General features: G+C 40.4%; 1 protein-coding gene across 7 annotated transcripts in view; it reads right to left on the bottom strand.

Annotated features, from left to right (window-relative positions):
- Positions 1-18,650, bottom strand: part of PLEKHG1 (pleckstrin homology and RhoGEF domain containing G1) — a 170,434-nt gene extending 151,784 nt beyond the window's left edge. For 2 of the 7 annotated variants that reach the window (XM_061624112.1, XM_061624117.1), the window contains exon 1: positions 17,558-17,640. Coding sequence is in view for 1 of the 7 variants with exons in the window: in XM_061624121.1 (XP_061480105.1) it covers positions 17,558-17,674 (117 nt within the window). In the remaining 6 variants the exon portion in view is untranslated. Of the gene's footprint in view, positions 1-5,724; positions 5,777-17,299; positions 17,513-17,557; positions 18,105-18,188; positions 18,224-18,632 lie in introns of those variants that run through there. The other 5 variants (XM_061624114.1, XM_061624111.1, XM_061624113.1 and 2 more) reach the window with 5 other exon arrangements.
- Positions 18,651-27,582: the final 8,932 nt, after the last annotated feature.

Raw genomic sequence — 27,582 nt, 5'->3', positions numbered from 1 at the left:
AAGCACTTCAACCCTTCCAGCTATTTTTAAATACAGGGCTTTTCAGCAAAAGCTGCTGGTTTGGCAAATATATCATCAATGCAATGACAGAGCGTTGCTTGCTTGCCACTAACCAGATCTTTCCTTTCCTTTTCTTTTATTAATTCTTCATTTTGCAAAGTATTTTCCAAATATAGTTATAGCTAAAATGAGCAAAACCTTCATGGGTCTATTTTGTTCATGGTATGCCCTTTAATTAATCTTATACAGTGCCTTGCAAAAGTAATCAGACCCCTGACCAATGCTCTCACATTAAAATTGTTAAAATCGAAGGAAGAACGGATGGAGCTAAATAAAGGGAAATACTGCAAGGGAACCTGCTTCAGTCCATTCAAAAACTGAAACTTAGGAGGAAATTCACTTCTCAGCAGGACAATGATACCAAGCACAAGGCCAAAACAACATTGGAGTGGCTGAAGAACAAGAAGGTGAATGTCCTACAGTGGCCCAGTCAAAGTCCTGACCTCAATCCCATTGAAAATCTGTGGCACTCTTCGAAAATTGCGGTCCACAAGCAACGTCCAACCAACCTAAACGACCTGGAGTGAATCTGCCAAGAAGAATGGGCCAAAATCCTTCCGATACTGTGTGCAAAGCTGGTACATACCTACCCCTAAACACTTAAAACTGTTATTGCAACGAAAGGTGGCTCTACCAAATACTAATTTGTGGGGATTGAATACTTATGCAAGCAACATGTTTCAGTTGTTTATGTTTCTTACAAACATTTCCCAACATAAAACCAATGTCACCTTACAATGACTGATTTTGAGTTTCAGTGTTTCAAAATAAAATATCATACAGAACGAAATTACAATGTACCATTTGTAATTCAGTAATATAAGAGCATCGGTCAGCGGCCTGATTACTTTTGCAAGACACTGTATATAATTTATTGAATCTTTTAGGGTTCAGTCCTAAATGGAATATAGGCAGGGCAATTAGTGCAGGGATGGCTTTCTATTTTTCCTCTCAAACTGAAGTCAATGCAAGAAAAAAAACTTATGCCAAGTCTACAGCTGGTGTAAAATTGTGCCATCAACAGGGATGTAGCTATGCACTGAAGGCCTATTGGATATGAGAAAGGTATGCTCCTCTTCTTTCAACCTATGTCTCTGCCCTGGTTAAGCTATTCCACCAGTATATCTTCACCAGTGGAACAGTTCCAATAGGTGAGATAGCCACCAAGGCTATCTGTCAGTTCTGTATGCCCACCAGTTCTCCCTGAAGTACAGACAAGGTATCATCAACAGATTGCTCTCAGTACTAGTCAGCAAATATTCCCATGGGATACAGAAAAAGAAGTGGCAGAAGTTTGCAATCTTCATTACAATCTGACTTCCCAAGGCACAAAGCACAAAACCAAACCAAAAACTTGGGTCCTCCTTACTGAGTTGTCTACTGAACTTTGGATTCCACATTTCAGCTCTATGGCAACAGGTTTGTTAGAGGGTTATATACAGCTCCCTGGTAGGGCTTTAACACACAGGCCTGCCGCAGGGTTTCCCTTAGGTCCAAGGGAAGACAGGAAGGAAGAAGTCTGAAGGCTGGGCTCTGATTAATGTGACAGTAAAATTCAGTGTAACTGGGGGGGGATTACCTAACAAAATTCAATGTCCTACTGAGCTTGGAAAAGTTACTTTTTTAAACTACATCTCCCATCAGCCCCAGCCAGCATGGCCACTGGATTGGGCTGATGGGAGTTGTAGTTCAAAAAAGTAACTTTTCCAAGCTCTCCTTCACCCTGGAAAAGCTCATCAGAAGTGGAGGAATGAGCCAAATGGTCCTACTACATGCTGGTCCTGGAAGAAACAAATATTCTAAGGAAGCTTTGTTCACTCTCAGCCTTGATAGTGAAAACTTCTGTTACTCTGGTTCAGTTCAGATATCATGCCACACCATGGTTCAAGCTAACCATAGTTTAAAATCAAAATCATGGTTTATTTTTCCAAAACTGCACAAGAGGCAAACCATACTTCAGAGCTACTTGTTTGTTTTCATTTTCCATTCACAGTAATGTCTTTTGGAAGCTGAGCGGTAAGTACTTTCCCACTTTCATAGTGCAGCAGCACTGGAGGCAGAGCAATGGTCATAACTGTATTTAGAAAAGTGTTCTTTTTCAAAGTCTTCAATAAAACTATAATAAAAACACTATAGCTTATCAAGTCAGACATCACACCAACCTGCAAATCATGATTTTCAAAACTTCAAACCACTGTTTTCATTCTAGTTTGCTGGCAATTTATTTGCTGGTTTGTTAATTCAGATGTCACACCAAACCATGGTTAAGTTTCCTTAACCATGGTTTGGTGTAATGTATGAACTGAACCTGTGTCTTCTAACCCAGTCAATCCAGAACAATAGAAAGTCAGAGAGAACCTATCTCTCTAAGAAGGACTACCTAAAATGTGACAGCAACTAATGTAAAGGACTTACTGGCTACTGTAATTTGATTGACAGTATTTGAAAAAAATGCCGTGTGCAAACTGAAAAGACAAATAGTGAAATAAATATTTAAACCTACTTCATTAGCTGTTCAGAACTCTACAAAACCATTTGCCAACCTTGTAATCCAAAACATATGGCATATCTATTCTAACTTCCAGATGTAGGCGCTTCCCTAGAAATGTTGTTATATTCCCAAAGAGGATAATAACAGAGGATGCTAGCTTATACTGAATCAGATCATTGGGTCCATCTAGCTCAGTACTATCTACACTGACTGGCAGCAGCTCTCCAGGGTTTCAGGCAGGAGGCCCTCCCAGCCCTACCTGGAGATGACGGAGATTGAATCTGGGACCTTCTGCATGCAAGGCAGATGCTCTAGCACTGAGCTATAGCCCTTTCCTGAAGGACTGTATTATGTAGGATTATACATCTGCCATCACAACCACACTTAGGCCTGGTTTGAAAGTTAACACCAAACCATCGTTTAATAGTGTTATGTACATAAGCAGCAGCAGCTCTGAAGATACTGGAAGCATCGATCTTTACACTAACTAATGTTTCTTATTACATCCAAGTTATGATGGTTAAAAACTCTGGTTTATTAACAAGCCAGGAACATAAGCAACTGATCCAGGCTTGTTTCACAGCCCTGCTAAATTTGGGGGGGGGGATGCATGAACCTAAGGTTTCCTGCTACCCACATACATAACGATAAACCATGGCTTAGATTTGCATCTGAAAAAGGAACACTCTAATCAGGGGCAGGAGCTTTTACATATTTATTTCTGAATAAACATATAGGAGAATGGGCTTTGAATAATGGAGTAACCAGACTAATCTACAATGAAATCATTGTTTTCCTGCTGTAGAAAGAAACTGTTTTTAAAAAAGTGAGAGAAAGATCTAGGGACTCTGATACCATAAACTACTTGGCAAAAGTTATGAACACCTCAAACATCAACTGTGAACCTGAGAGAAAACAGTTGAAGATATATATTTTTATAACCATTTTTATAGTTGAAATACTATCAGATATACTATATACTATGGTATGTGCTACCCTACAGACATAGCAAGATATACAATTTGGTTAAAGATGCTTGCTGAAGATGCAGGAAATATGATGCCAATTTAATTCACATATTTTAATAATGCAAAAGCATTACAAAATTTTGGGAGATCATCTTGCTCTGATGGGATGCAAGACTTCAGAAGACCCATTGCTATCCTGTTGATTTGTTTGGAGGGTTGTCAAAAAAGAAGATATTGAAATAATTTGTTAATGGCAGCAAGAACATGTATACTCCTTTATTAGAGATTATTTTTAGACATAAATACATACGTACTTATCCAAGCTCTGGAAGTTTAGTAAACAAAATAAAATTTATACAAAAATTGCCAGTGTTTGTTCTGTAATTGAATGATACATTCCACAATAATAGTCCTATGTGCATAGGATTACAGCCCTAGTGTACGCTAACTCAAAGCCATCGCTGATTGATTTACAATAGATCTGCAAGAATTTCTCATTCACAGTTCTTTAACACTAGCAACAACAAAAAGGCTTTCCCCTCCTTTTAATTAGGGGAAACTCCTAATCTGTAGTTACTCACCTCCATATAAATTTGCATGTGTATCTGCAGGTCATTTTAGCATACGGCTCATACGTTCTACTACATACCTGGCTCTATCCCTGAGCAACAATTTACACTTAGCTCTGGTTGGTGGACCTTATGGCAACCCTATGAATAGGGTTTTCATGAGGCTGAGAGGCAGTGACTGGTCCAAGGTCACCAGGTGAGCTTCATGGCTATGTGGAGATTCAAACCCTGGTCTCCCAGGTCATAGTCCAACACCTTAACCACTACACCACACTGGCTCTCCAGGATTCTAGTAGGTTACAAAAATACAAATGGTTACAATACAAAAGGTTACAAATGCCTGCCCTAAAGCATTTGAATGGTTATTTCCTTGCTGCATTTAGCCATTTCATAGGGCCAGAATATTTACAGGAAGCATCAGCACCTGAACTAGGGCCTCAGAATAATCCTGGATATAAAGGTCCTCCTCAGTCACAAAAGACTGCTTTTTTTAAAGGCATATTTTCAATATACATTTGTTTTCTAGGGCTCACATGTGTTTTGAGCCCCATATACCACACTGTCATGGCAGCAGCTTTTTAGAAAAAAGACTCCAGTGTTCTTTTTCTCAGACTTCCAAGTTATTATATTCAAGGTAAGGCTCTGGATAAGGAAAAAACATTTTTAGAAGAATATTAAAAGGTGTTTTCATACATTTGGAATGGAAACTAAGTGCATCCAGCTGCAACTGATTTCCTGTATGGCAAAATACTTACAAGCATTCTACTAGATGAGAACATTTTAGAGGCCTCCTACACATCACCAGGTTTTCATACTAGGAAGGTGTTCCCAGCGGTCATTCCTTTGTCAGAATAAACAGGGTCTCTACTGATCTTCAGTATATATGGTTTACTTCTCCCCAAACCATAAGCAGGCAAAAAGTGGTTTCAAAACACTCAACAATATTAAAGACTGCCCTCTTTCAACCGAAACACTACAGTACTTGGGTGCTTTTTTTCCCTCTCACCAACACCACATACCTCCATACTTTAAAAAAAAATCAGTGCTGCAGCAAAAGCAAGCCATGGGAGGGTTTAAACGAAACACCCTATAAAGACCTTCTGAAGTATTTATACTTCTAACATCACACAAGGGAGAAAACTGTTCATGTGTGCACTCAGAAAGAAATATAACTGATGATTATTGGATTTGAATTTGAAAAACTCTGGCAAACATTTTCAAGAAAAGTAGTAACACATAAGGTGAACCCTACACGATTGGACTGCGGGTCCACCTAGCCTTGCTTCCAACAACAGTGGCCTATTAGATGCCTCTGGGAAGCACACAGACAGGGCATGTATGCAGCAGTCTTCCAGCTTTCTTGGACCTTTAGAAATCCTTCTCTCCAAGCTCCCTCTATGTGTATCCTAGTACTTCCCTTGAACAGAGCAGGCCATCTGTGCCTCAAGCTTTTCTATAGGAGCGCTGCTCCCCGTGAGAGTGTAGCATTATTCAGAAGCACACTCGTTCTTTACATGTTGTACTTTTCATATCCCCGCATCCTGACCTATTCCACTATGACTGCTGCTACTTCGCTTCTTCCAAAGGCATTTATATCACCAGTTAATGAGACAAATACATATTTTAAAAAGTGTACCTTTAGTGTTTTGGCCAGATGCACTTCAACATCCTGTCTTCCTCAGTGGCCTCTGGAATAAGTATTTAAAGTTTGTTTTTATTGTTTGATTTATCAGAATTCTTACATTCATGTATTATCTATCCTTAACTCTTTCCCCCCAAACTTCTGCATTTTGTTAAGCAACATTTTTCTGTTGCTGCTAAGCCACCACACTCCAAAGTTCTCTATTTCCCATACATTTCCACATATCTTGCTCTTCTCCAGTTTTCATTTTACTTTTGCCATTTGTCCCCAAAGAGTTTACTTCCCCCCACAGCTCCCTGATCCTGTTCCTACCATTCCCAAAACTTTCAAATTCTTCCCCAGATTTCAATTTGTTTTACTGAAGCTGTTCCCTCAAACCTCATCACATGCCCTTTTCGTGTCTCCTATAGCTTCCCACATGCCTTTTATCCCATTCCCTTCATATCTTCCAAAGTGCTTCCCAGTGTTCACATATTCCAACATTCATACCTAAATCACACTGGGATGCCTCATGAGAAGCGATTCATAAATTGTGTTCATAAAGTGTATAGGAAAAAGTTTTCTCCCTCTCTCATACCACTAGCATTTGTGGACATCCAATGAAGCTGAATGTTGGAAGATTCTGGACAGACAAAAGAAAGTTCTTCTTCACACAGCACATAATTAAACTATGGAATTCACTCCCACAAGAGGCAGTGATGGTCACCAACTTGGATGGCTTTGAAAGAGGATTACACAAATTCATGATAAGCCTATCAATGGCTATAGCCACTATGGCAGTCAAATATAGTACGCTTCTGGATACCGGTTGCTGGAAACCACAGGAGGGGAGAGTGTTCTTGTGCTCAGGTCCTGCTTTTGGGTTTCCCATGGGCATCTGGTTGGCCGCTGCCAGAACAGGATGCTGGACTGGATTGGCCATTTGCCTGGTGCAGCAGGCTCTTGTTTTCTTATGTGTTCTTATGAAATATAATAATGATGAAGATATGACTTGGTCCCTGCATACCTACTCACCCTGCTCTCTTCCTCCAGTAAAAAAATATTACATCCAATATAATAATCAGTATTTAATTTGTATTTATAGTTGGGAATTTATAGCTATATACAAAAAGTGTTAAAACAGCCTGAAAGCACAGTAACGAGTAGTGTATTTTAGCTGAGAACTGAAGACCAATAATAGCATTTAAAATGGAGAAGCCTGATACCAGTGCCTAGTTTTGTAAGGAAACTGAATTTAAACACAAGAGACAAGGGCTGTTTAAATATAAATATAAGTTACCAAAAGGTTGTCTAGTAATGTCCAAGTAATCCATGCAGAACTTTTGGCACCTACTTGTCAAAAGGCCAGAGATATGAAGAAGTATTTTTTACTGTCAAACATGTCCCAATTCATTTTTTTAATTCCTTGATTGCTAGAATCAAATTACTTGTTAAAGAGAAGGGTGCTATATATAAAAGGCTCAGCAGCCCAATTTCCAAGCTGGTCCACAGTTAAAAGACCAACAGAAAAGAACACGGCTTCTGACAGTGGGATGGACTCATGGTGCAAGATCACTGCTGACACCATGTTCAAGTTGAAACACATGGCAGAGTTTCCATTAATGCATTCTCAATCAAAGGCATATAATGCACTCATCCTATTGCAGCAACAAGGTCCAAACCTGTGAACTGTACAGTTCATGTTTGCCAAAAAGGAACGTACATTTTTAAAAACTTCATCAGAAGTCATTCAATACCAGACTGCCATAATTTTCTCTCTTCATCATCTAAAAAGGAACCAAGCCAAGACCTCCAAAAACAATCCTACATTTTCTGAATCCTAGCCATCTTACAATATCATCCTGAATCTTAAACCACTCCTATGTCAGTATATCAAATTGACATAATAGTTCACATTCCCATCTCATTTCTGGCTATAATATACCAATATAAAAAGGTTCCAACATTTGGGTTCTGTTGAACAACTGAACCAAGCCTCTTGTGAGCTCTGAGGTACAATTTCAGTGAAATTTTGTCATGAATTTGTTAAGAGTTTTTGATAGATATATATTGCTGCTATGTGGAGAAATAACTGGTAAGACAGGTAGATGAAAGAATAAAGAAATGTAAAGTTTATTACTACAAAGAGGTAAAGTTATACATGCTGAAACTAGAGATGTGAAGGCCCAGAATAAACCGGAAAAATCAGAAAAAAATGTATTTTCCCCATTTTTTCCAAAGCCTTTTTTGTTTTTTCCAAAAAAATGGAAAAATTGAAAAAAATGAAGAAAAAATGGATTATGGAATGTTTTATTTTACCATGATGAATAAAATGTTTCATTGAATCTTGGTCCACCCTTTTTCTCAGATTTTTAATGGGAATGGGTGCTTTATGTCTGCTTAACACTGTGGAGGACTAGAAGAGACATAAATAATTTTATTTGATATTATTGTTGATGGTTTCTTCTGGGGGGGGTTTAATTGTTTTTTGCCTGCTCCTCATAAACTGGCAAAATGAAAGAGGTTCCTTACAGTTCAGGAGCTGGTAGCTCCATTTGTTACCAAAAAAAGGGAAAAAAATAAAATATAAACTCAATTTTTAATAACTGTTTGAATAAAATGTACTTTTAATATACCAAATGTGATACTTTTCTGCCAAACCAACTTGTACATAATTACATTTGATGTTCCTGAAGTAACAAAGTGACTTTCAATCTGTAAAAAGTGCTAATATTGCATTTTTCCAAAACTTTCCATTCCCCCCCCAAAAAAAACCCTGGAAAAAATGTTTTTTTCCCATGACTTCAAAATTTCTGGAAATTTTACATCTCTAGCTGAAAAAGCCATGTGGGAACCATTATGAACTGTGAACAAAGATGGGAAGAGAAGGGAAGAAAGGGAGAAGCAAAGCCTGCAAAAATAATAAGCACTTTAGAGGAGGAATCGACCTAAGGAATAATATTTATTTATTTATTTATTTATTTATTTTATTTCATTTTTAAACCGCCCATAGCGAATAGCTCTCTGGGCGGTGTACAAAAGATTAAAAGTACAGAAATACAAAATATCACAATAAATAAACTGAAACAAAGAGATTTAAAATTGTAACATTAAACGCTTTAAAATGCCTGGGAGCATAGCCAGATTGCCTATTCCCTCCATTCCCGGTTCAGGTCACTTGTAACATGCATTGGTTCTTTATTCCCAATAAAATCAAAACTGGCAAAATATTGGGAAAAGATGTATTAGCATTAATTGAAAACTGCAGTTATTCACTGAAACGGTTGATAGATAGTTAATACCTTTTTTTTTTTGCTCCAAGCCAGGAAAGCATGGCTCACAAGGTAAAGCATGATGCTTTTGCTTAGAATGGGACACTAGTATTGTGCGTTCAAATTAATTATTTTAGTATATATAGAGGATCCTCGGCTCTACTTCTGGTTAAAAGGTCCATAGCTCAATAGTAGAGAACAAGCTTTACAGACCCAAGATGCCAGGTTCAGTTTCAGGCAGCAGGGCTTGCTTAGACTTCTCTCTGCCTGAAATTGTGGATAGTAGCTGTCAACACCAGCCCTACCATCAGGCAGAGTGAGGTGGCTGCCCTGCACCACTTAACTGCCAGTCCAGTCAGTTTTTGTACACAGAATGGAGGAGGCGTCATGTTGCCCTTCACCACAGGCAGGAAAATGTCTTCGGTCAGACCTAGTAACTGCTTGAGAATATGGACTCAGGATAAAATTAGCTTCATATGTAATGACCCCATGCAAGCCATAAGTCCACTGTCTATTGCTATTTTTGCAAAGCATTCAGGAAACATCCACAAGGCCCAATAAAACTAAGTAAGTTGCACATACTGAAAGCCACTTCTGCATGTAGGGAGATGCATTTTGGCTTTGGAATTCCCTTCCTAGGGAGGCAAGAATGGCTCCCTCCCTGCAGTCCTTCCGTCAGCAGGTGAAAACTTTTTTATTCCGAAAGGCTTTTGGAACTGTTGGTTCCTAAGGATGGGGTTTGAAGGGGGTGTTGTATTGTTTTACTGTTTTATCTATACCATCTTAAATTGAGTTTGAATTACTCCAACTGTATATTTAAATGGTTTTATTATTGTGGATAGTTTAATGGTATTCTAATGTAGATTTTTTTTGTATGCTTGTAAGTTATATGTATTTTTATATTTGGAAGCTGCCTTGAGTTCCAGTCCTTGGAAAAAGAGTGGGATAAAAATAAAGATGATGATGATGATGATGATGATGATGATAATAATAATAATAATTTTGTAGCATTATTTAGAACTTTCAGGTTAGGGCTTCTTAGATAAAAGGTTCTTCCACACTAAGCAAAAGAAAATAGTATAGCTAACTTTTCTTCTAGTGGTGTCTAGGTGAGATTCTCTGGAAGCATCATTAAAATAAACAAACCCATGTGCAAAAGCCCTTGCATCAAATTATGTTCTATATGTCTCAGAAATGAAAACAGCATGTACAATAGAAAAAGATTATTATGGGTGTAAAGATGCCAGCAATATTGACAGAGAGCCAGCCAATCCCTTTCGGAATCTACATTTTACGTTATGTCTTCAAAGTTAAACTTCTAGCTTAACAGTTGTCTTCCAAAATAAAGGTGTGAAGCTTTCTAAACCACTGTACAATACTCCTTAATATTCAACATTAATCTCCTGCCTGAAGTCATACACTTTGAGCTGATATACATTCAGGTAAGGCACATGGCACAGCCTTACACCAAAATTTCAACTGTGGGATCACTGGAGGTGGACATGGCCCTCGTGTAAATAGCAGCCACGAAGCTACCTGTTCAGGGAATATTCAGTCATGCATTCCCAACCATACTCTGATGTGGCATCATTCCAGAAGGGCTTTACCATTTTTTTTCTGAATGTGTCAATCACAATCACATTTATATTTGACTTACAGTACTTTTTTGGTGACTCCCAATGGAAGCAGTCATCCTATCGCTGAGTTAGCATTCCTGCTTATGGTGCAGCACCATGACAGCTGCCTTGCTGCCTCCACTTTTCAAATCTCAGCTTGCAACAAGGGAATTATTGAAAATAAACCCGGACTGTGGTTGTATGAATTGGCTCCTAAAATTAAGTCACAGATTAAGTTTTCCATGCAGACATCCAGCTTTGAAATCTGTTAGACATCCGTAAGAACAAATATTTATGCCACAGTAAGATGCTCATATAGTTTATAAATGCATTTAACAACTCCCTAGTCATCTGCAGTTCTGTAGAAAATATTCCACTGCTTTGTTCTCAGTCAAGATAACTAAACGTATGGTGCTACATTAAATTTAGGACTACTGGGTATCGGAAAAATTAAAAAGGTAAATCGTGAAGTTAAAGTCAGCCCTATATTTTGCCTTTCCAAACACAATTACTTATATATCCCATAGCTGACATTTCCAGATTTAGCTTTACTACAAGCAAACAGGATTCCATTATAAATTTAGCTACAGGCCAGGACCACAAGCAGTTGTGGAAATTTGAACCACAAGCCTTAATCAGTAAAGGCTGTTCACTATGAAAAAGGAAGATGAGTACTTCTTATAATACTGCTGGCATTTTATTGAGAAGAGTTATTATTTTTAATCATTTATAAATATAAATTTGTATTTATTAGTGTTATAAAACTACGCAAAACAGCATAGGTGGAAGGAGATGAATAGAGCAGGTAGTCTTCCATCCTTGCAGAAAGACAGTAATTTGACGCTTAAATGTCCACATTCAAGGATTGGTGCTTTCCTGCCCCCCCTTTGTGTCCTCACCATATATATATGTATATTTTCCTGGGGTTGGGACACCCTTGGAAACAGGGTAGGACATGGGGTGGAAGGTTCAAGCAGAGGGGGGATTTGCAGTAGTGAGCATGAAAACAACTAACAGCCCAAGTCTATGCAAATCTATTTAGACACTGAGTTCAATAAAGCTTCCTCTTAGGTAAACGTGCACAGGATTGCAACCAGATAGAACTGCCGCCTAAGAGTGCAACACAAACCCTAGCAGGGCATGACGGAGTGGCAGAGCCACAACTGCATCCATAGCTCAATTGCTCATGCTGGCTGGGGTGGCAGGCAGGGGAGCAGGCAAAAGCCTGCTCTGGGCTTCACAGCCTGGAGCTAGCATAGTGACTGGGCCAGATGGTGTCAAATGTGCCATCTGAGTCCCTCCTCCTAAACATCCCATTTTGGGGGTTTCCACTGGCAGATAGCCTGCTAGCTCACACTTTCAGTAGGTGGAATGGGAAGCTCCTTCTTGCACTATCAGCTATCTCGCAGCTCCAAAATTCTGTCTCCTATCCTAGTTCTGGGACAGAAACAGGTCTATACAGACCCATGCTTTATATATAATAATGATAAAGAAACACACTCAGAGTATGTGAAAAGTGCCTTTCCTTCCAGTAACCACGGGAATCCAGCAAAGGTATTTGTTTTATGTGGCATGGCCCTCTTGCCCCAACTCTGATTTCACCTATGCATAGCTAGCACATGCACACTAGTTTCAGGACCTTAGCTTCTCTCTGTGCATTGTTCATACAATGTTTTAATAAAGCGCAGAAATGTTGTAAATAATATCCAACATGCCAAAAAAGTGTGCACATTCACGAATGATTATTTCTTTTACAGCAATTATTGCAATAGAACCTGTGTTTCCCAGACAGGATCATTTATACTGCAAACCTTTGCATGTGTATTTGGAAATAAGTCCTATTGAGTTCAATGGGGCTTACTCCCAGGTAAGTGGGCTTAGCCTTAGCTTTCAACAGAAGCACAACGAACAACCCAGCTGAGATCTGTTGGTATCATACCATCCATACCTCAGTTCTGTAATATCTTCTGTTTTCTAGTGGTAAGGTTTAGCGTTTATAATTGTTCTGCAAATATAGGTAGATTGTGCTTTCCTTTTGATATCTCATTTATGCATCTATGACTGTTTTAGCTGCCACAACTGCCATCCAAACATGTTTTAATTGTTCCTTAGTACATAAGATCATCGCTGGCAATGATTTGTACCATTTAGCTATGACAGAAAAAAAGAAATAATGTCATCCAGTCAGCAGCCCGTCAGAGACTTGTATTCTAATCACACCTTTGCTATGAACTCACTGGAAGATAGTAGCAAAAGTCATTTATGTGACAGAATAGCTTTGAATGTTAATGCAAGGGAACCAGAAGTACCAGCAAGTCATGCTTCTGACACAACATCCAAAGCGGAAATGACTTTTGTTGTATGCGATTCAGAATATGTTGATATTTATATGGTATTTTTATAAATATGTAATTGAATATTATTTGTAAGCCACCTTGGTAGGATTTATCCTGAATGGTGGGATATAAATATAAATAAATAATAAATAAATAAATAGTATTTTTAGGAAGAGCAACTTAAAGGGCATAAATAACACTCATAGTTAACATGTAAAGCACATTTTTTCAAAATCACCTCAAGTACTTAGCAGAAAACAAGCCATATACATTAATCCAATGAAGACATCATAGCAAAACCATGGCTTAGCCATCAAGTACAGGCTTTGTACTTGTGTGTCTCTTCCTCACAACTTCTCCCTATATACTCAAATTCCCTCTCTCATTTCCTGATTCACATAACTATAGTTTGCCGTGGTGTCTGAAACATATAAGCTATGGCTACAGCAAGCCATAGCTCTAAACCTAACTGGAATCCCAGTTCAAACTGTAGTTTGTTTCCTTATCTGCTTTTCAGTTTGGGATGGGCAATTTGTAGTCCAGCACACGTGGAGGGCTACAACTCCCAACATCCCTGACCATCAGTCATGCTGGCAGGAGCTGAAGGGAGTTGGAGTCCCCCATCTGCAGGGGCACATGTTCCCCATGTCTGCATTAGGGTTTGTGGTAACTCCATGGCTAACACACACCCCACTACATATGCAGGCTAGCCCCCTGCCTTGCTGCATGTTTAATCTATGAGAAGGGACCAAATACATATACTGATATTTCACAGGATTCCTCCATACATGGGGTAATCTAAGGACAGTCAGGATTCCCCTCATGTGAAAGAGCCTTACATGTATGCTGCCCCTTCACATGGGCAACAATCATATTATTAGCAGGGGGAGATGCACAGAGTGCACACTGGCAACAAGGAAAGCCGTCACAATCCCATGACCCCGCCACACACACTGTCAATGCATGAGGGAGTTCCTTTGAGTTCCCTACAGCTTCAACAAGGTATAGGCAGTATGAACTAAGAAGTGAAGGAGTGTATCAGAACACATGAGGGGCGAGAATAAGGAGGAGGGAGTTCATTTATGACAGCCAAACCATTTGAACTGGGTTATTATCACAGTAATCATTACAAAATACCTGGAAAATAGGTCAGTAGTATTATCCTCATATTATTGTTGGAGCCAATGCTGAGATGGTGGTTTGCCTAAGGCTGCCCAATGAATTCATGGGTGAGGCAACATTTGAACTACAGTCCATCCACATTACAGTTCGCTCACTTAAACACTGAACTGCACTCGCTTACCAGAGTAGCATGTCATCCAGGACTGGTGCCAGAGGGCAGTCAGGCTGAGCCCTTAGGGTGGAAGGGTGGCACTCCCATTCCGTGATCCATGGCAGTGTCGGGTCCTGCAACCTGACCCTGCCACGGATTGTGGAGAGGGAGCTTCCAGGCACCCCCTCAATATAGAAGCACTGGCTTCAATGAGCTCACAAGCATTCCCCCACCTACCTCTCCCGTCAATGTGGATGCCGTGTGCACTGTCCACGCATGCATGCCATCACCCAAGATGTCAGTGGGGGCTTCCCATAGGGGCTGATTCCCCCGCTACCATCTGGGTTGATGGCAGGCATGTGTACTACTCATGCACATCATTTACACGACGTGGGAGACAGGTGAAGCGTGCAGGGGGGCTTATTAGCCTCGCACCACCTATATGGGAGGGGTGTTGGGCTATGGTGCCAGCGGCACAGGGCACCACGGTGCCAAAGGGCCCAGTCATGCCAGGTGCTGGCCCCGATATCATCCGCACATTCTTCTAACTGTCTTGCACATAGGCTCTATGTCTCACACAACAACTTCCATGTCTAGCCTCTTGTACAACAGTTCATCAGAAGCACAAAAGGTGGGCGTGTCCATGACTTCCACTTTCCATGCTTCAGCTTGACATCCAAAACCATCCTTAGCTCTACATGTGCTAGAAGAGTACTGACACCTATATGTATCACATTTCTGTGAGAATGAGATAATGCTTGTAATGTGTTCAGTGTACCCAGAAATACTATATAACACTATCAGTGTTTAAATTAGCAAGATCTACAAGTGATCAAACCAAACTATCTACTTCATACAAACATTCTGCAACTCAACAGAAGTCCAGAAATAAAGCTGCTTCTGAAAACTCCCTGCCACTGGTAATAATTTATTTTGTTGCAATTCAAGGAATGAAACTGCCAATGATCTTAACCTTTGCTGTCTTAGCATAACTCCTCCTAAGCATCACTTTCATTTAAAAACACAGTGTCAACATCTCTTCTTTACAAACTAGGATTGTCATCTCCTTTCCTAGCTCCAGGAGAGCATATCGTCCCCACAGGAACCTAGCACTCAGAAATTCAACATAAGCTGCTTTTCCTATCTCTGAAGCTCTACCAAAAAGCGATTTTGATTTCTCATCTTCATTCAGTTGTTAAAAGCACAACAAGACCTTGTCTCATTCAAAAGATGGCAACCATGGTGAAAACATGATCTAGCACAAACTAGACTGAGTGCCAATACTGAAGGTGAAGGCCTAGTTAAATGAAGTGGTGAATGAAGTATTGCCCTTCATTAATTTCTGGTACTTTCTGAGATGTGTGGTAACACCAAGTCTTGGATGCAGTTTTAGAGCAAAAATGTATAGCAACAGCAATGATGACACTTATGGAGTCAAACACAATAGGGATGAATATTCATGTTACTGATGGGATCCCAATGTAGTTGAGCTGTCTTCAACTTGCTGGCCGTAGGACACACCTCTCATAACAATAATTACACATATTCTTTTCATAGGACTGCAGGTGGCAAAATTATATGAGATTTGTTTAGAACACAGACCTCATAAAACAGATTTTTTTAAATAAAACACATGGAGCAAACCTCACAAGAGGACAAAAACAGGTTATGCAGTCTAGAAAAATTAATGGGCGATGTTTATCTGAAGCTAAAATAAAGTGGAGTTTATTCTAACAACCTTTTTCTTTTTTTAAAAATCCCTTATTTATAAGCTACACATTTTTCTTAAGAATCATCCACTGGCTGCATCATTCACAGGGAAAAAAATCAAATAATCTATCTACATGCCACCAGGAATAGGAGTTACTTTCAAGAAGAGGGCTAGCATTGTTTTAAGCAGCAGTGTACCTCTCTCCTCATATGCCAGAAAATCAATCGAAGTTACATACCACCAGGTATTTATTCCCCGTGCTGCCTAAGTGTAGAGCTATATAATAACAAGGAAGCTCATCCCAATAAGAACACTGAGAGACTATCATCATCAAAAATAAATCACTTGCCTAGAGACACAGCTCTGCAAACATTTGGTATTTTCCTCTCACAGCTACTTCATATACAACATTCAACATGCAACATGCAGATGTGTATGCATAAAATGTGCACAGCCATGGAAGCAGTCATGGGTCAGGAATGCACACCTGTCTAGTTAACCAGGGGTGCTCCAGCCACCAGTGCAAGCTGCAGCTTTGCAATGTATGTATATAAAATAGACACAAGCACAACCTTCACAATATTTCATTCATTTATTTATTAGATTTCTATCCCGCCCTTCCTCCCAATATTACTGTGTATGCAAGCCACCTCGAGTGCCAGAGAGGCAAGTTGAAAATAAACTTACAAAAAAAAAAAAACCCATGCCAATGCAGTTCCCTGCAGGGAAAATACATATAATGCAAAAGCAGCTCTCATATACATACATACAGAGAGAGAGAGAGAGAGAGACTGACGTACAAGAGCTTAAAAAAAATACTCCTCCCTCTGCTGTACAGAGTCTGTTGCCAAGTCTCTTCAGGTAACAAAAGATAAGGATACGATGGGCACTTTCTGAACTAGCCTAGCTTTTTGTTTCTGACTGCAACTTGGAGTACGTTTCATGGGCGTGTGCAGATTTACTTTTACCGTTCACCCCTTCAGTGGATGTACTGTTTCCAAGCTGATAAGCCACAGAGCTCTAGGAAACCTAAAGGAATGAATGATGCTGTTGCTGAAGGCGTAGGAGAGTAACCACCAGGGCAAGGGAAAACAGAGGCTTCTACAGTAAGAAAGAGCCCTGGAGAGAAGAACACTCAGGTGCACGGCACAGATTCTACAGTCGCCACTCGCTTACTTGCTTAACTCTCCCTCCCTCCCGTTTCTGTCGGTTCTCTTTTGAACCCCCCCTCCTCCTTTTTCCTAGTTCCAGTTAGTTCTGCTCTTGTAGTAAATCAGTGTTCGGCCCTCTTCCTCAACAGAGCTCCCTCCCTATTCAAAGCAGCCGCAAGAACAATAAATAGTAGCCGCAACTCAGGAAACAATGGGACAATCGTATCATACCTCGCGCTTCAGGCATCCAAAAAAAAAAAAGAGGGGGCGAGTAAGAGAAAGCGAGTCAGGTGGCGGTAGATCATCCCAGCGCCCCCCCCCCGGTGTAAAGCGATAGAGTGGTTCCGCGCTAAAGGGTTTCAAGGGAAAGAGAACGGGAGTCCAGAAGAGGAAAACCAGCAGCAGACCGCCCTGCTTTCTCGCCCACTCCTAAAAGTAGGGGGTGCGGGGAGGGGAGAGGAACAAAGCAGCAGCGGCGGCGGCTCTTACTGGAGGGACGGGCGGCAGCTCCGAGCGGGTGAGAGGGTCCTCCTCAAGTGCCTCCAAGCCAGGCTGCTTTGGCTGTGAAATCCAAGAGCAGGCAGCTAAAAGCTCCCGCGCCTTCATTCATTCGGAGGCGCAAAGGGGCTCATCCCACCGCAACGCACTTCTCCAGCGACTGTTTAGGAACCCGAGTCGGTGCGCTGTACAGGCGGGCGAGAGCAAGAGAAGTAGCCGCCTCCTCCCTTCGTCCCTCCCTCTCTTGTGCGGAGACAGCCAGAGTCGCTCGTGCGGCCGCTTGGAAAACTCCCCTCCTGTGTTTCCAGCGGCAATCCTGCCTTCGCCGGGCTGGCCCCTCCTCAAGGAGGCCTGGCTTCGCCTCGGGCTGCCGCTGGAGTTCCCTCAAGGGTGGAAGCGGGGAGGGGGGGAGAGATTAACCACTTGGATTTGTATATGGAGCGAAGCCAAAAAGGAGAGCAGATTACTGCCTCAAGGGAGATTGAAACAAAAACAAAAGCACCAACAGCGTAGCTACTGTTAGTACACACAGCAAGCATTTCACTGATTGGGGCCCTTGTTTCAGGCAGCATTCTGGCTTACTAGCCTCTGCTTCCATCTTTCCTACTAGTAACACTCATACCCGTTTTCTTTAAGCGTCTCCAATCCCGTTAAGGCTGCACCTGGAGTAAATCCCATTGAACCCAATGCGACTCGCTTCTGCAATTATGCTTGGTCTTGCTCATTTTTAGTTCCTGCAAGTCTCTTTTTAATACAGTTGGTACTGTTCCTCCACACATACACCTTTTTCCCTACCAGGGTTTCTCCGTATTACAGCCAGAAATTATCCAACAGGTGCAGTTTCCCAGCAGCGATAGATGGGAATTCTAGGCCTGTTGAATTTTTAGCTGATAGGCTAAAGAAAAGATTGATGGCAACCATCCTTTACATTGACAATATCTTGCTATCCCATCCTTTACTTCAGGGGTGGGAAACCTTTTTCAGCCAAGGGCCACATTCCCTTCTGGACAACCTTGCAGGGGCTGCATGCCAGGTGTGGGCCGAACAATTAATATAATTTTTTTACCTTTGTACAATACTAAACACATTTTCTAAACACAGGCACACACCCCTTTTCAGGAGTGTAGTCATCCAGAGCTGTGAGGGGTCATAGACCCCTTACTTTGGGGGGAGCAGTTTGCAGCCAGGTCCTTATGTACAAGCCAATCAACATGAAAGGGGAGTATGTTAGCCACTGAGAAAAGTTCTTGTCCTTTCCTGCTGATTTGAGCCAATTAGAGTGAAAGGAAGTGAGTCAGCCACTGAGAAGAGTCTTCTCAACAGCTAACGCACAGCCTCCCTTTTCATGCTGTTGGCTCCTAGGGACACGTAGTGAAGTGTGGATCTGAAGATGACATGGAGAGCAACAGAGACAAGGGAAACTGAAAAAGGGGGTATGGTTATGAGGGGCACAGTGTGACTATCATGAAGGGACCCTACACTTATGAATATGCCACTATACTACTGCTCTCTATACTCCGTCAAGGCAAGCAAGAGTCATTATCATCTGTTTTTCAAAGCTGACAAACATGCTCTTACACAATACATGAATACACACCTTCCAAACATTTATAAGCAAAAAGTTTTTAAAAAGTCACTGCTGTGGGCTATAGCACCACTAAAACAAAAAATTAAAAAGTGTGAGCACACAGACACTTAAATTATATTGCAGGGGAGCACATTTTCATATATATTCAACTTTTACAAAGAATCGCAAAGGAACCCAGGATCAGAATTCCTGGAGAGGGTAGAATCTAGTGAAAGGTCAGGAAAATACCTTCAACATCTGTGAGGACAACTGAACAACAAAAGGGCATTTATTGTACAGATATAGGAAGGCACTTACTTAGGACCAATATGGTGCTCATGGGATAGCTACCTGAGCCTCTTATGGCACATCTTTCCAATGTACTTATTAAATAGGTACAATGCATAGATTTGTATCTACATGTGTTTTGTCCCATATTTTTTTAATGGGCCAGCAGAAGAGCACGTCCTTTGTGTACAGATAACAGGCTCAATCGCCATCCCTTTCCCCATAAAAAGATCTGAGTTAACAGGACAGGCAAAGACCCTTGTCTGAAACCTTGGACTGACACTACTGCCAGACAGAGTAGTACTGGGTTAGATAGACCAATAGTCTGGCACAATGTAAGGCAGCTTCATATATTCATATGTTCATATGTTAGAGAAAGCCATTGGCTATGCTTTCATTGAAAAGGGCATCTGAAACAAAATATGGCATTTTACATTGCTATCTTTTACATGTTTACTCAGAGGTAAACCCTATTTAGTTCAATGGGACTTACTCTCAAGTGCATACGAAAAGGATTGCAGCATGAATATATTAAAAGGATTGCAGTATTAATATAAAGATAATTAATTGCCTAAAGTCTTGGATGTTTAAAAAAATGTGACAATGATATGGTTAACATCTGAGCTGAAATCAGCAGTTTTTTTAACTATGTGAATCAAATTAATATTTTCATTTAGTTCTATAAATGGATTATTGTTATTATTATTATAATTTTATTTATATGCCACTTTTTGGCCAAAAGTCCCCCACATTGGTGAACAGCATATTAAAAAACATATTGCGAAAGAACATATTATATAAGAAATATACAGTAAAAATACAATGCATACAATAGATAAATCAAAACCATATTTTTTTAAATAGCATACAAATTCAGTCAATTACACCAATTATGTAATAAGATCTAGTAATAATAGATGCAGCTCATCAGAGATGGCAGAAATCTGCTATTCTACTTGGCTTCTTTGCAGAAGAAAGGATTCGTTTGCTATCAGTTCATGTCATGCATGTACTTTAATTAAGCTGAAGTTCCCTAAGCAGTTCATTGTTTTACTGAGTGCCTGCCTGCTGTTTTTGTACTATATGTAGGTTTATTCTACTTGTGGTAGCAAGGTGATTTATTAATCATGTCTTTCCGACGTATTAGCAAATATGGTTCTTTTCCTCTTGGTTAACTGTGCAGATGTGCTTCTCCAGTTCTATTAACACTTATAAACACATTGGAAGCACTTATGCCCACTCAGTTTCATTGACTTAACTGGATGCCTATTTGTATAATCCTTATGAAGGATTTGTTGATCATTTGCTGCTTGTGCTAAGTGAGTCCTTTATGCTTCTTAACTCAAGCTCATAATGTAAAGACATTTTCTATAGAGCTTGTGGCTGTAGCTTTTATTTTTATTAGAATGGTCACATGCCACATAGTCCAGGATGCTTTTTTTTTAAACTCCACCAAGATAAGGCAAACATTCCAACTTCTATACCTCTGGAGGGGAAGTGGTTAGAGCATGCATATAAAAGGCTAGCTTACAGCACCAGAAACGCACAGATTGGATCATGGAAATGTTATTGGTAGTGTCTGTTCTGGATGTTTTTATTTAACTTTTGAGATAGGTTAACATAGGGATGGGGAACCTTTTTTAGCTGCTGGCTCACATTTCTTTGTGGGCAACCTTCTGGGGGCTGCATGGTGGTAGTGGGTGAGGCTGCAGGCAAAAGCAGGGGAGCAATGCATCTGACTCTTATCTTTGTATAGTAGGCTACATTCCATCCATGCAAACATCAGACGGTTCTACAACCACCCCCATGTACACATCTCTCCATCCTCCATCCAGTCAAGCACTTACAGCCAAGCAAAAGCACTCGAGATGGGTACAGATTATGGTCAGCTAGAGATGTAGCCTGGGCACAAGGTGTAGCCTGAGCAGCACCCTGAGGGCTGGATAGATAGAGGCCTGGAGGGTGGCATTTGACCCTTGACTTGAGGTTCCCCACTCCTAGCCTACGGAAACCTCTTATAATTATGTCTCTGAAGCGAAACATGCTGACACAGCAAAATATAAATATGTTCCAAAACCCAAATGGCACATAGATATTTAATTTAGTGTATTTGTTTCTACCCTAAACTTTTAGGGCAACCCTCACAACACAGATCATAATAAAATGTTCACTAAATCCTAACATCAGATACTGGGTTTCCAGAAGTCGCTGAACTACAATTCCCATCATCCCTGGGCATTGGCCATGCTTGCCAAGGCTGTTGAAAGTTGTAGTTCAGCAACATCTGGTGGGCCAAAGCACACCTGCTAATATTAACATCCAGATGTAACACTTTATCTCTGTCTTGCTGTAATCACAGACATACTGGCATTGACTTATGATGACTGGTTAATTGATGAATGGATGAGCTACTTTTCCACAGAACCACATGAATGGTCTGGTAGTTTGCTGTTTGTAATTTTAAAATTGTAGTTCTTTCATGCTTTTTTTAATGTCTGGAAGAATACTGGATCAAGTGCTTCCATACACTATTGAAAACCTTTAGGGCCAAGGGTATAACTTCACCTTCTTTAGCCTTAACTCCTTCTCCTTACCACTATGATTCAGAAGACTGCACCTTAATCAGGAGGTGAAGGAATTATCTTGGAGATGTGCCAATATGACAAAGTTACTTCCTCCTGCTCTCTGTTCCCAAAGGCTTCTAAGAAAGTGTGGAAACATCTAAATCTTCTAGCATCATCTACCTGGATATGTGAAAAAATGCAAAGCTTATAATATCTTATATTTCCTGAGGTTGTTGTCTTTGTCATTATTAGCATGATTAGCACTTCAGAAAATTTATTGTTGTTGTTATGTGCCTTCAAGTCGATTACAATTTATGGTGACCGTATGAATCAGCGACCTCCAATAGCATCTGTTATAAACCACCCTGTTCAGGTCTGTGGCTTCCTTTATGGAATCAATCCATCTCTTGTTTGGCCTTCCTCTTTTTCTACTCCCTTCTGTTTTTAAGTGTTGTCCAAATAAGGTGAACAAAAAGGAACACAGACTTGCAGGGTTTATTCTAAGCATTTTTTCCCTGCTGCACAAGCAGCCAGCATACTGCCCGCCTCCAAACTATTCAAGTAATTAGTCTCATAATATACCATTAGGAGGGCTTTTTGTGTGTGACAGTACTCACCAGTACAGAGTACCTGCACCTTTTTTGCTGCCTATGCCAGCCATTTTGTGCTACCCATAATATTTTTATCAAGGCACAAGTACCAGCACCTCATATTTTACCAAAAAAGCACTGACTAGTAGTATAAGGTTATGAAGATTCAAAAGGAACCAGTATTTTATGTTCATTTTCTATTTCTTTTTATCTTTTCTCATCTTTTTTTTTTTTTAGAAACTACCTCGGTCCTTATTAAATCCCATATGCTCAACTGCACAAAAACGTATTGCACACTGCACAAAATGTTTTGACACTACACAAAACGTGTCTAGCTGCACGTTGCAACAACCCTTGCAAACTTGCACACACCCCAAAATGCAAGCAGAGAACAAGGGATTCAAACAATTTGAAGAGCCTTTAACTAAAAGAAAGAAATGCCCAACAATAATAATTTTTTAAAAATTAGAAGCAGGAAACCAGCTACAGAAGTTACTGGATGGTGGGATGACAAGAGTTAAAGATATGCAAGCCCCGCTGGGACTGGTGCTACTCAGAAGCTCCCAATCAGAGCTCCAGAGTGGAGCAGATTCCTGCCTAAAGCAGGGCTTGTAGCTGCCTGGCTTCAGACCTTTCTTCCTTGGTTTGAAATCAAGCATATATCATCTGTTATTTTCATACTGCATGCTAAACAGATCAATGCCCTTCAGACTCTACAGAAAATATATTGTATTCCTTTCTGTAGAGTCTGTTAAGTAGTCCTTGGAGGACATGGCTTACAGGCAGGCCTAGCAACCCTAACTTTACCAATTAAGTATTGTCCAAGGGTCTAGTTTACAAATGAACTGCCTTTAAACTGATGGAACAGTTCACTAATGAGTTTAAGCCATCATTATGTTAGGGCCATAAATCTCAGCTTTTGCTTACGTGCGTTGGTGACCTGGTAAAGGCTTTTAATGTGCATTTCTTAAAGCATATAAAGAAGACTGTTGATTTGGGTTGGAGGGAAGAACTATATTCCACCCCTTCTGGAAGTACTGCCTATAGCAGTGGTTCCCAACCTTTATGAGCACGGGACCCCCTTTATAAGCTGAAAAAAATTGTGACCCCCTCCCCACAGGGAGGCAGGCTGGCTGCCAGGAAGGAAGGGGGAAAGCAGCCATTCTGTGCAGCCTTGCTTCTTTTTGCTTCCCAAAAAGCCCTCTCCTCTCATTCTAAGTAAGGGTGTTGCCAGTAGCGGCAGTGCAAGGAGACGGGAATTGGTCTTAGTAATCCCCTCTTCTTCCTGGTAACTCCACCCTCAGCCTCCTTTGGCATCTGCCATGTATTTTATAGGCGGATGCCTGCCCTTAGTGCTCTGGAGCTTCAGCAAAAGGCCTTGTTTGGAGCAAGTGGGAGCTGTCATCTGCAGTGGCAGTGGAAAGCCGACAGTGTAGAGGGAGTGAAGATTTTTTTAAAAAAATTAATAAATAATTCATTTCTTTACTCTTCATGGCCCCCTCTCGATTACTTCCTGGGCCCCCGGTTGGGAACCACTGGCTTATAGTGAATTTTTCATGCTGCTTCAGCTCTGAGACTGTAGTGCAGTATTCTTAGTATGGATCAATTGGTAGTAACTCAATGTGCATTATTTATTTATTTATTTATTAAATTTATACTCTGCCTTATGGCCAAAAAGCCCTCAAGGTGGCTTACAAAATAAAATGAACATAACAATACATCAATAGAACATAATACATCAATAAAATAATACAATTCTCAAAATTAAATAACAATTCTCAAAATTAAATAACAAATAACATTATTAAAAGCAAATTATTGATCAAGTGTTACTTTAAATACTTGTATTATTTATTGAATTTATATCCCAACCATCATCCTGAAGGACCCAGAGTAGCAAACACGTCAACACATTTTAACAATAAAAAAGGCATTCTAAAAACAGTTGAAAACATTCTAAAAGTAGTACATGTTTACTCATAAGCCAATCCCATTGGGTTTGACTTATTCCCAGGTAAATGTGTATATAATATTGCAGCCTAATTTTTCCAAGATGAGTTAACTTTGGAGAAGTGTTGTAACTTAGTGTCAGAGTATATGCTTTGTATGCACCTCCTGGTAGGGCTGAGAAAGACTCCTGGACAGCCAGTGCTAGACGGTCTAAAAACAATTCTGATCTAGATAGTTCAATGGTTAGACTCACACTATGCAAATCTCTGTATTCCTAGTTAACTCCATTAAGACCAAATTACAAGTTTCAGAGGAATCAGCTTCTAATTAAATGTGTTTTGACACTTGTTTGGCTTATGGAAGTAACTAGTGTATGCTGTAGTGGTTTATCTGTAAATGGAAAACACTCTGCACAAAACAAAACATTGGACAGCAGACTTAAATGAATCCAGAAAATGTACTCCATTATCTAAAATCTTTATGATGCTCATCAAATTCTTCTGCAGGTTTGCTCAGGACAAAGAGTCTGGTGAACCATTCAGCTAAATGTGTGAACATTCAGGCTACCGCCCAGTGTTCACATACTTGCAGCGTAGACAAGTCTCCCATACTAATCAGCATACTTTGTTCATAGCACACAAAGTAATTGTTTCACTTCTAAGATTGACTAATTGGCATGTGTAGGTACATTTATTTTCTCTGTTGGATTGATTGTCAAGCAGGTTTTTGGAGCCACACCTCTACTTCCTTTTACACTGGTAAAATCTGTATTGCGTAGATAGTAAAAAAAAAGTGGAGGGAAGCTTTTGGTACCTCTGCTATAACAACTTTGAAGGCAAACTGTTGCGCATACCTAATGACTTACGATTATATGTAACCTGACAAACTAAAATGTTGTGATTGTTAAAGTTTTTAAAAATTGTTTTTAAGGATGTATTTTAAATTGTTGTAACCTGCCCTGGGACCTCAGGGTGAAGGGTGGGTAATCAATCAAGTAGTACTAGTAATTGTAGTAATAAGAAAGGGAGGGGCCATAGCACATGTTTTGTGTGCAGGAGATCTCAAGTGTGAGCCAGTAGAAGTAATCAGCACACGGAAAGACACCTGCCCTAGACGCGGGAATGCTGCTGCTAGATGGCACTAGATAATACTAGGCCAGGTGGACAACTGGCCAGATCTGGAATAAAGGGAATGGACTTGATGGTAGGAGCACATGCATGCATAAAATCCCAGGTTTGGTCCTCCATTTTTCCACTAAAGACATTTAGGTAGCAGGATGGGGTGGGGAAAGCCTACTGTCTGAGACCTTAGGGATACATACTGAATCAAAGTAGATAAGGAGTGAGAGAGCCCCAGCTCAGCTGTAGAGTACATACTTTGCATGCATCTCAGGTTCAATCTCCAGCATCAACAGGTAGGCCTGTGAAAAATTCTTGCCTGAAATGCTTGAGAGCTGCTACCACTCAGACAATAGTGAGCCAGATGGAAGAGTATAGGACAGCTTCCTAGGTCCTTATCAGTTATAAATTCAACTCCCCAGGTTTCCATTGCACACTGAATGGTTGGCAGGGATAGGCACATGAAAGGGTGGGCCTGGTTCCATGAGATTAGAATTGCTCTGGAGCAAAGGTGAACTTTCTCTGATGTTGCCTGGAGCTACGTGAAGACTTCCTGGAGGAATTTTATTGTTTTGCCTTCTTTGATCACCTGTTTGTTTTGAAATTATTATTATTTATTCTTGTTATGGGGCATACACTACAATAAGGTTCACCTCTCAGTGAAAAACTTTGGGGCTAGATCAGGGATGGGGAACTGTGGCTCTCCAGATGTTGTTAGGCTACAATTCCGATCAACATCAGCCAGCACAACCGTAGTGGTGACTGAGGAATGATTAAAATTGTAGTCCAACAGGTTTCCCATCCCTGGGCTTAATAAACTGAGGCTGATCAATTTTACTGTTGCGGCTCATGCTCTGATACTTTCTTGCACATAATGTTTTTATTCATTGTCACTTAGCTTATGAATTTACTAATTTTTAAAATCTGTAAGACTGCCACCTGAAGTTGTTTGGAGAGGTAGGATGAAAAGTGATAAAATAAATTGTATGGTGCTTCGCACTTCCTGTTAAACGTTTTGAGGAGAGGACCCCCACAGAATGAGGCCTGGCACAACTGGATGAGCCCACCACACAACCACACCTTGGCTTGTGCAAACTGCACAATCACACTGGTGGTCTTCTTGTTCTCTTTTCTACTCGGCAGGGATCAGTCCAGGTTTAATCCCCATGGGCATGTGGGCTGTAGTGATGAAATTTCCTGAACGAGTACATTCAGTTTACAAAGAGATATATCATGTCCATTAACTTTTGAGTACAGCAGGGATTTCACCTTTTAAAAAAAAATCTTTAGGGCAGCCTTCACCAACCTGGGGCTCTCCAGATGCTTTGGACTAAAAGTCCCATCAACCCCAGCCAGCACAGCCATATAGCAGTGAAAACGTCACTGGTACAGCTTTTCCCATAATAGATTTACAGTGGTGGGACAAATGTTTCTTAAAAAGTACAGGACTTCTATCAGTCAACTAAAGAATGGGATTTGCTGACTGTTTGTCCCTGTCATTGTCATTCAATTGATGCTACCTTATTTTCTTTTTAATTTTTTTTCATTTCTGGAAAGCATGATACATTAATTTTTAAGAAGGCTTTTCAACACATTCCCTAAACCATGAGTAGCCAACTTGGTGCCTTCCAGATGTTGGTGGACTACAACCCCCATAATTGGCCAGGCTAGTTGGGGCTGATGGGAACTGGAGTGCAACATCTGGAGGGCCCCACATCAGCTACCCCTGGCCTAGACCAACCTGAGGTTTTGTCACACATGGTAAACACAGCTTGGCCGGAGACTTGGTTTCAATATAGAGGGCTTTTCCTATAAAACTTCTGAGGACCTTTGATTACCAGCTGTTAATACTTAGAAAAAGAAAGAAAACAAGATCCAACTAACAAGAAGTCAAGGCTTCCAGCTGTTTCCTTTTCCTTAGATAACAAGGCCAATAGCG

Source organism: Rhineura floridana, chromosome 4 (assembly GCF_030035675.1).
Source record: "Rhineura floridana isolate rRhiFlo1 chromosome 4, rRhiFlo1.hap2, whole genome shotgun sequence".
NCBI classification, from domain to species: domain Eukaryota; kingdom Metazoa; phylum Chordata; class Lepidosauria; order Squamata; family Rhineuridae; genus Rhineura; species Rhineura floridana.
The sequence above is the reverse complement of the archived record's forward strand: the minus strand, read 5'-3'. Positions and strand labels throughout refer to the sequence as shown.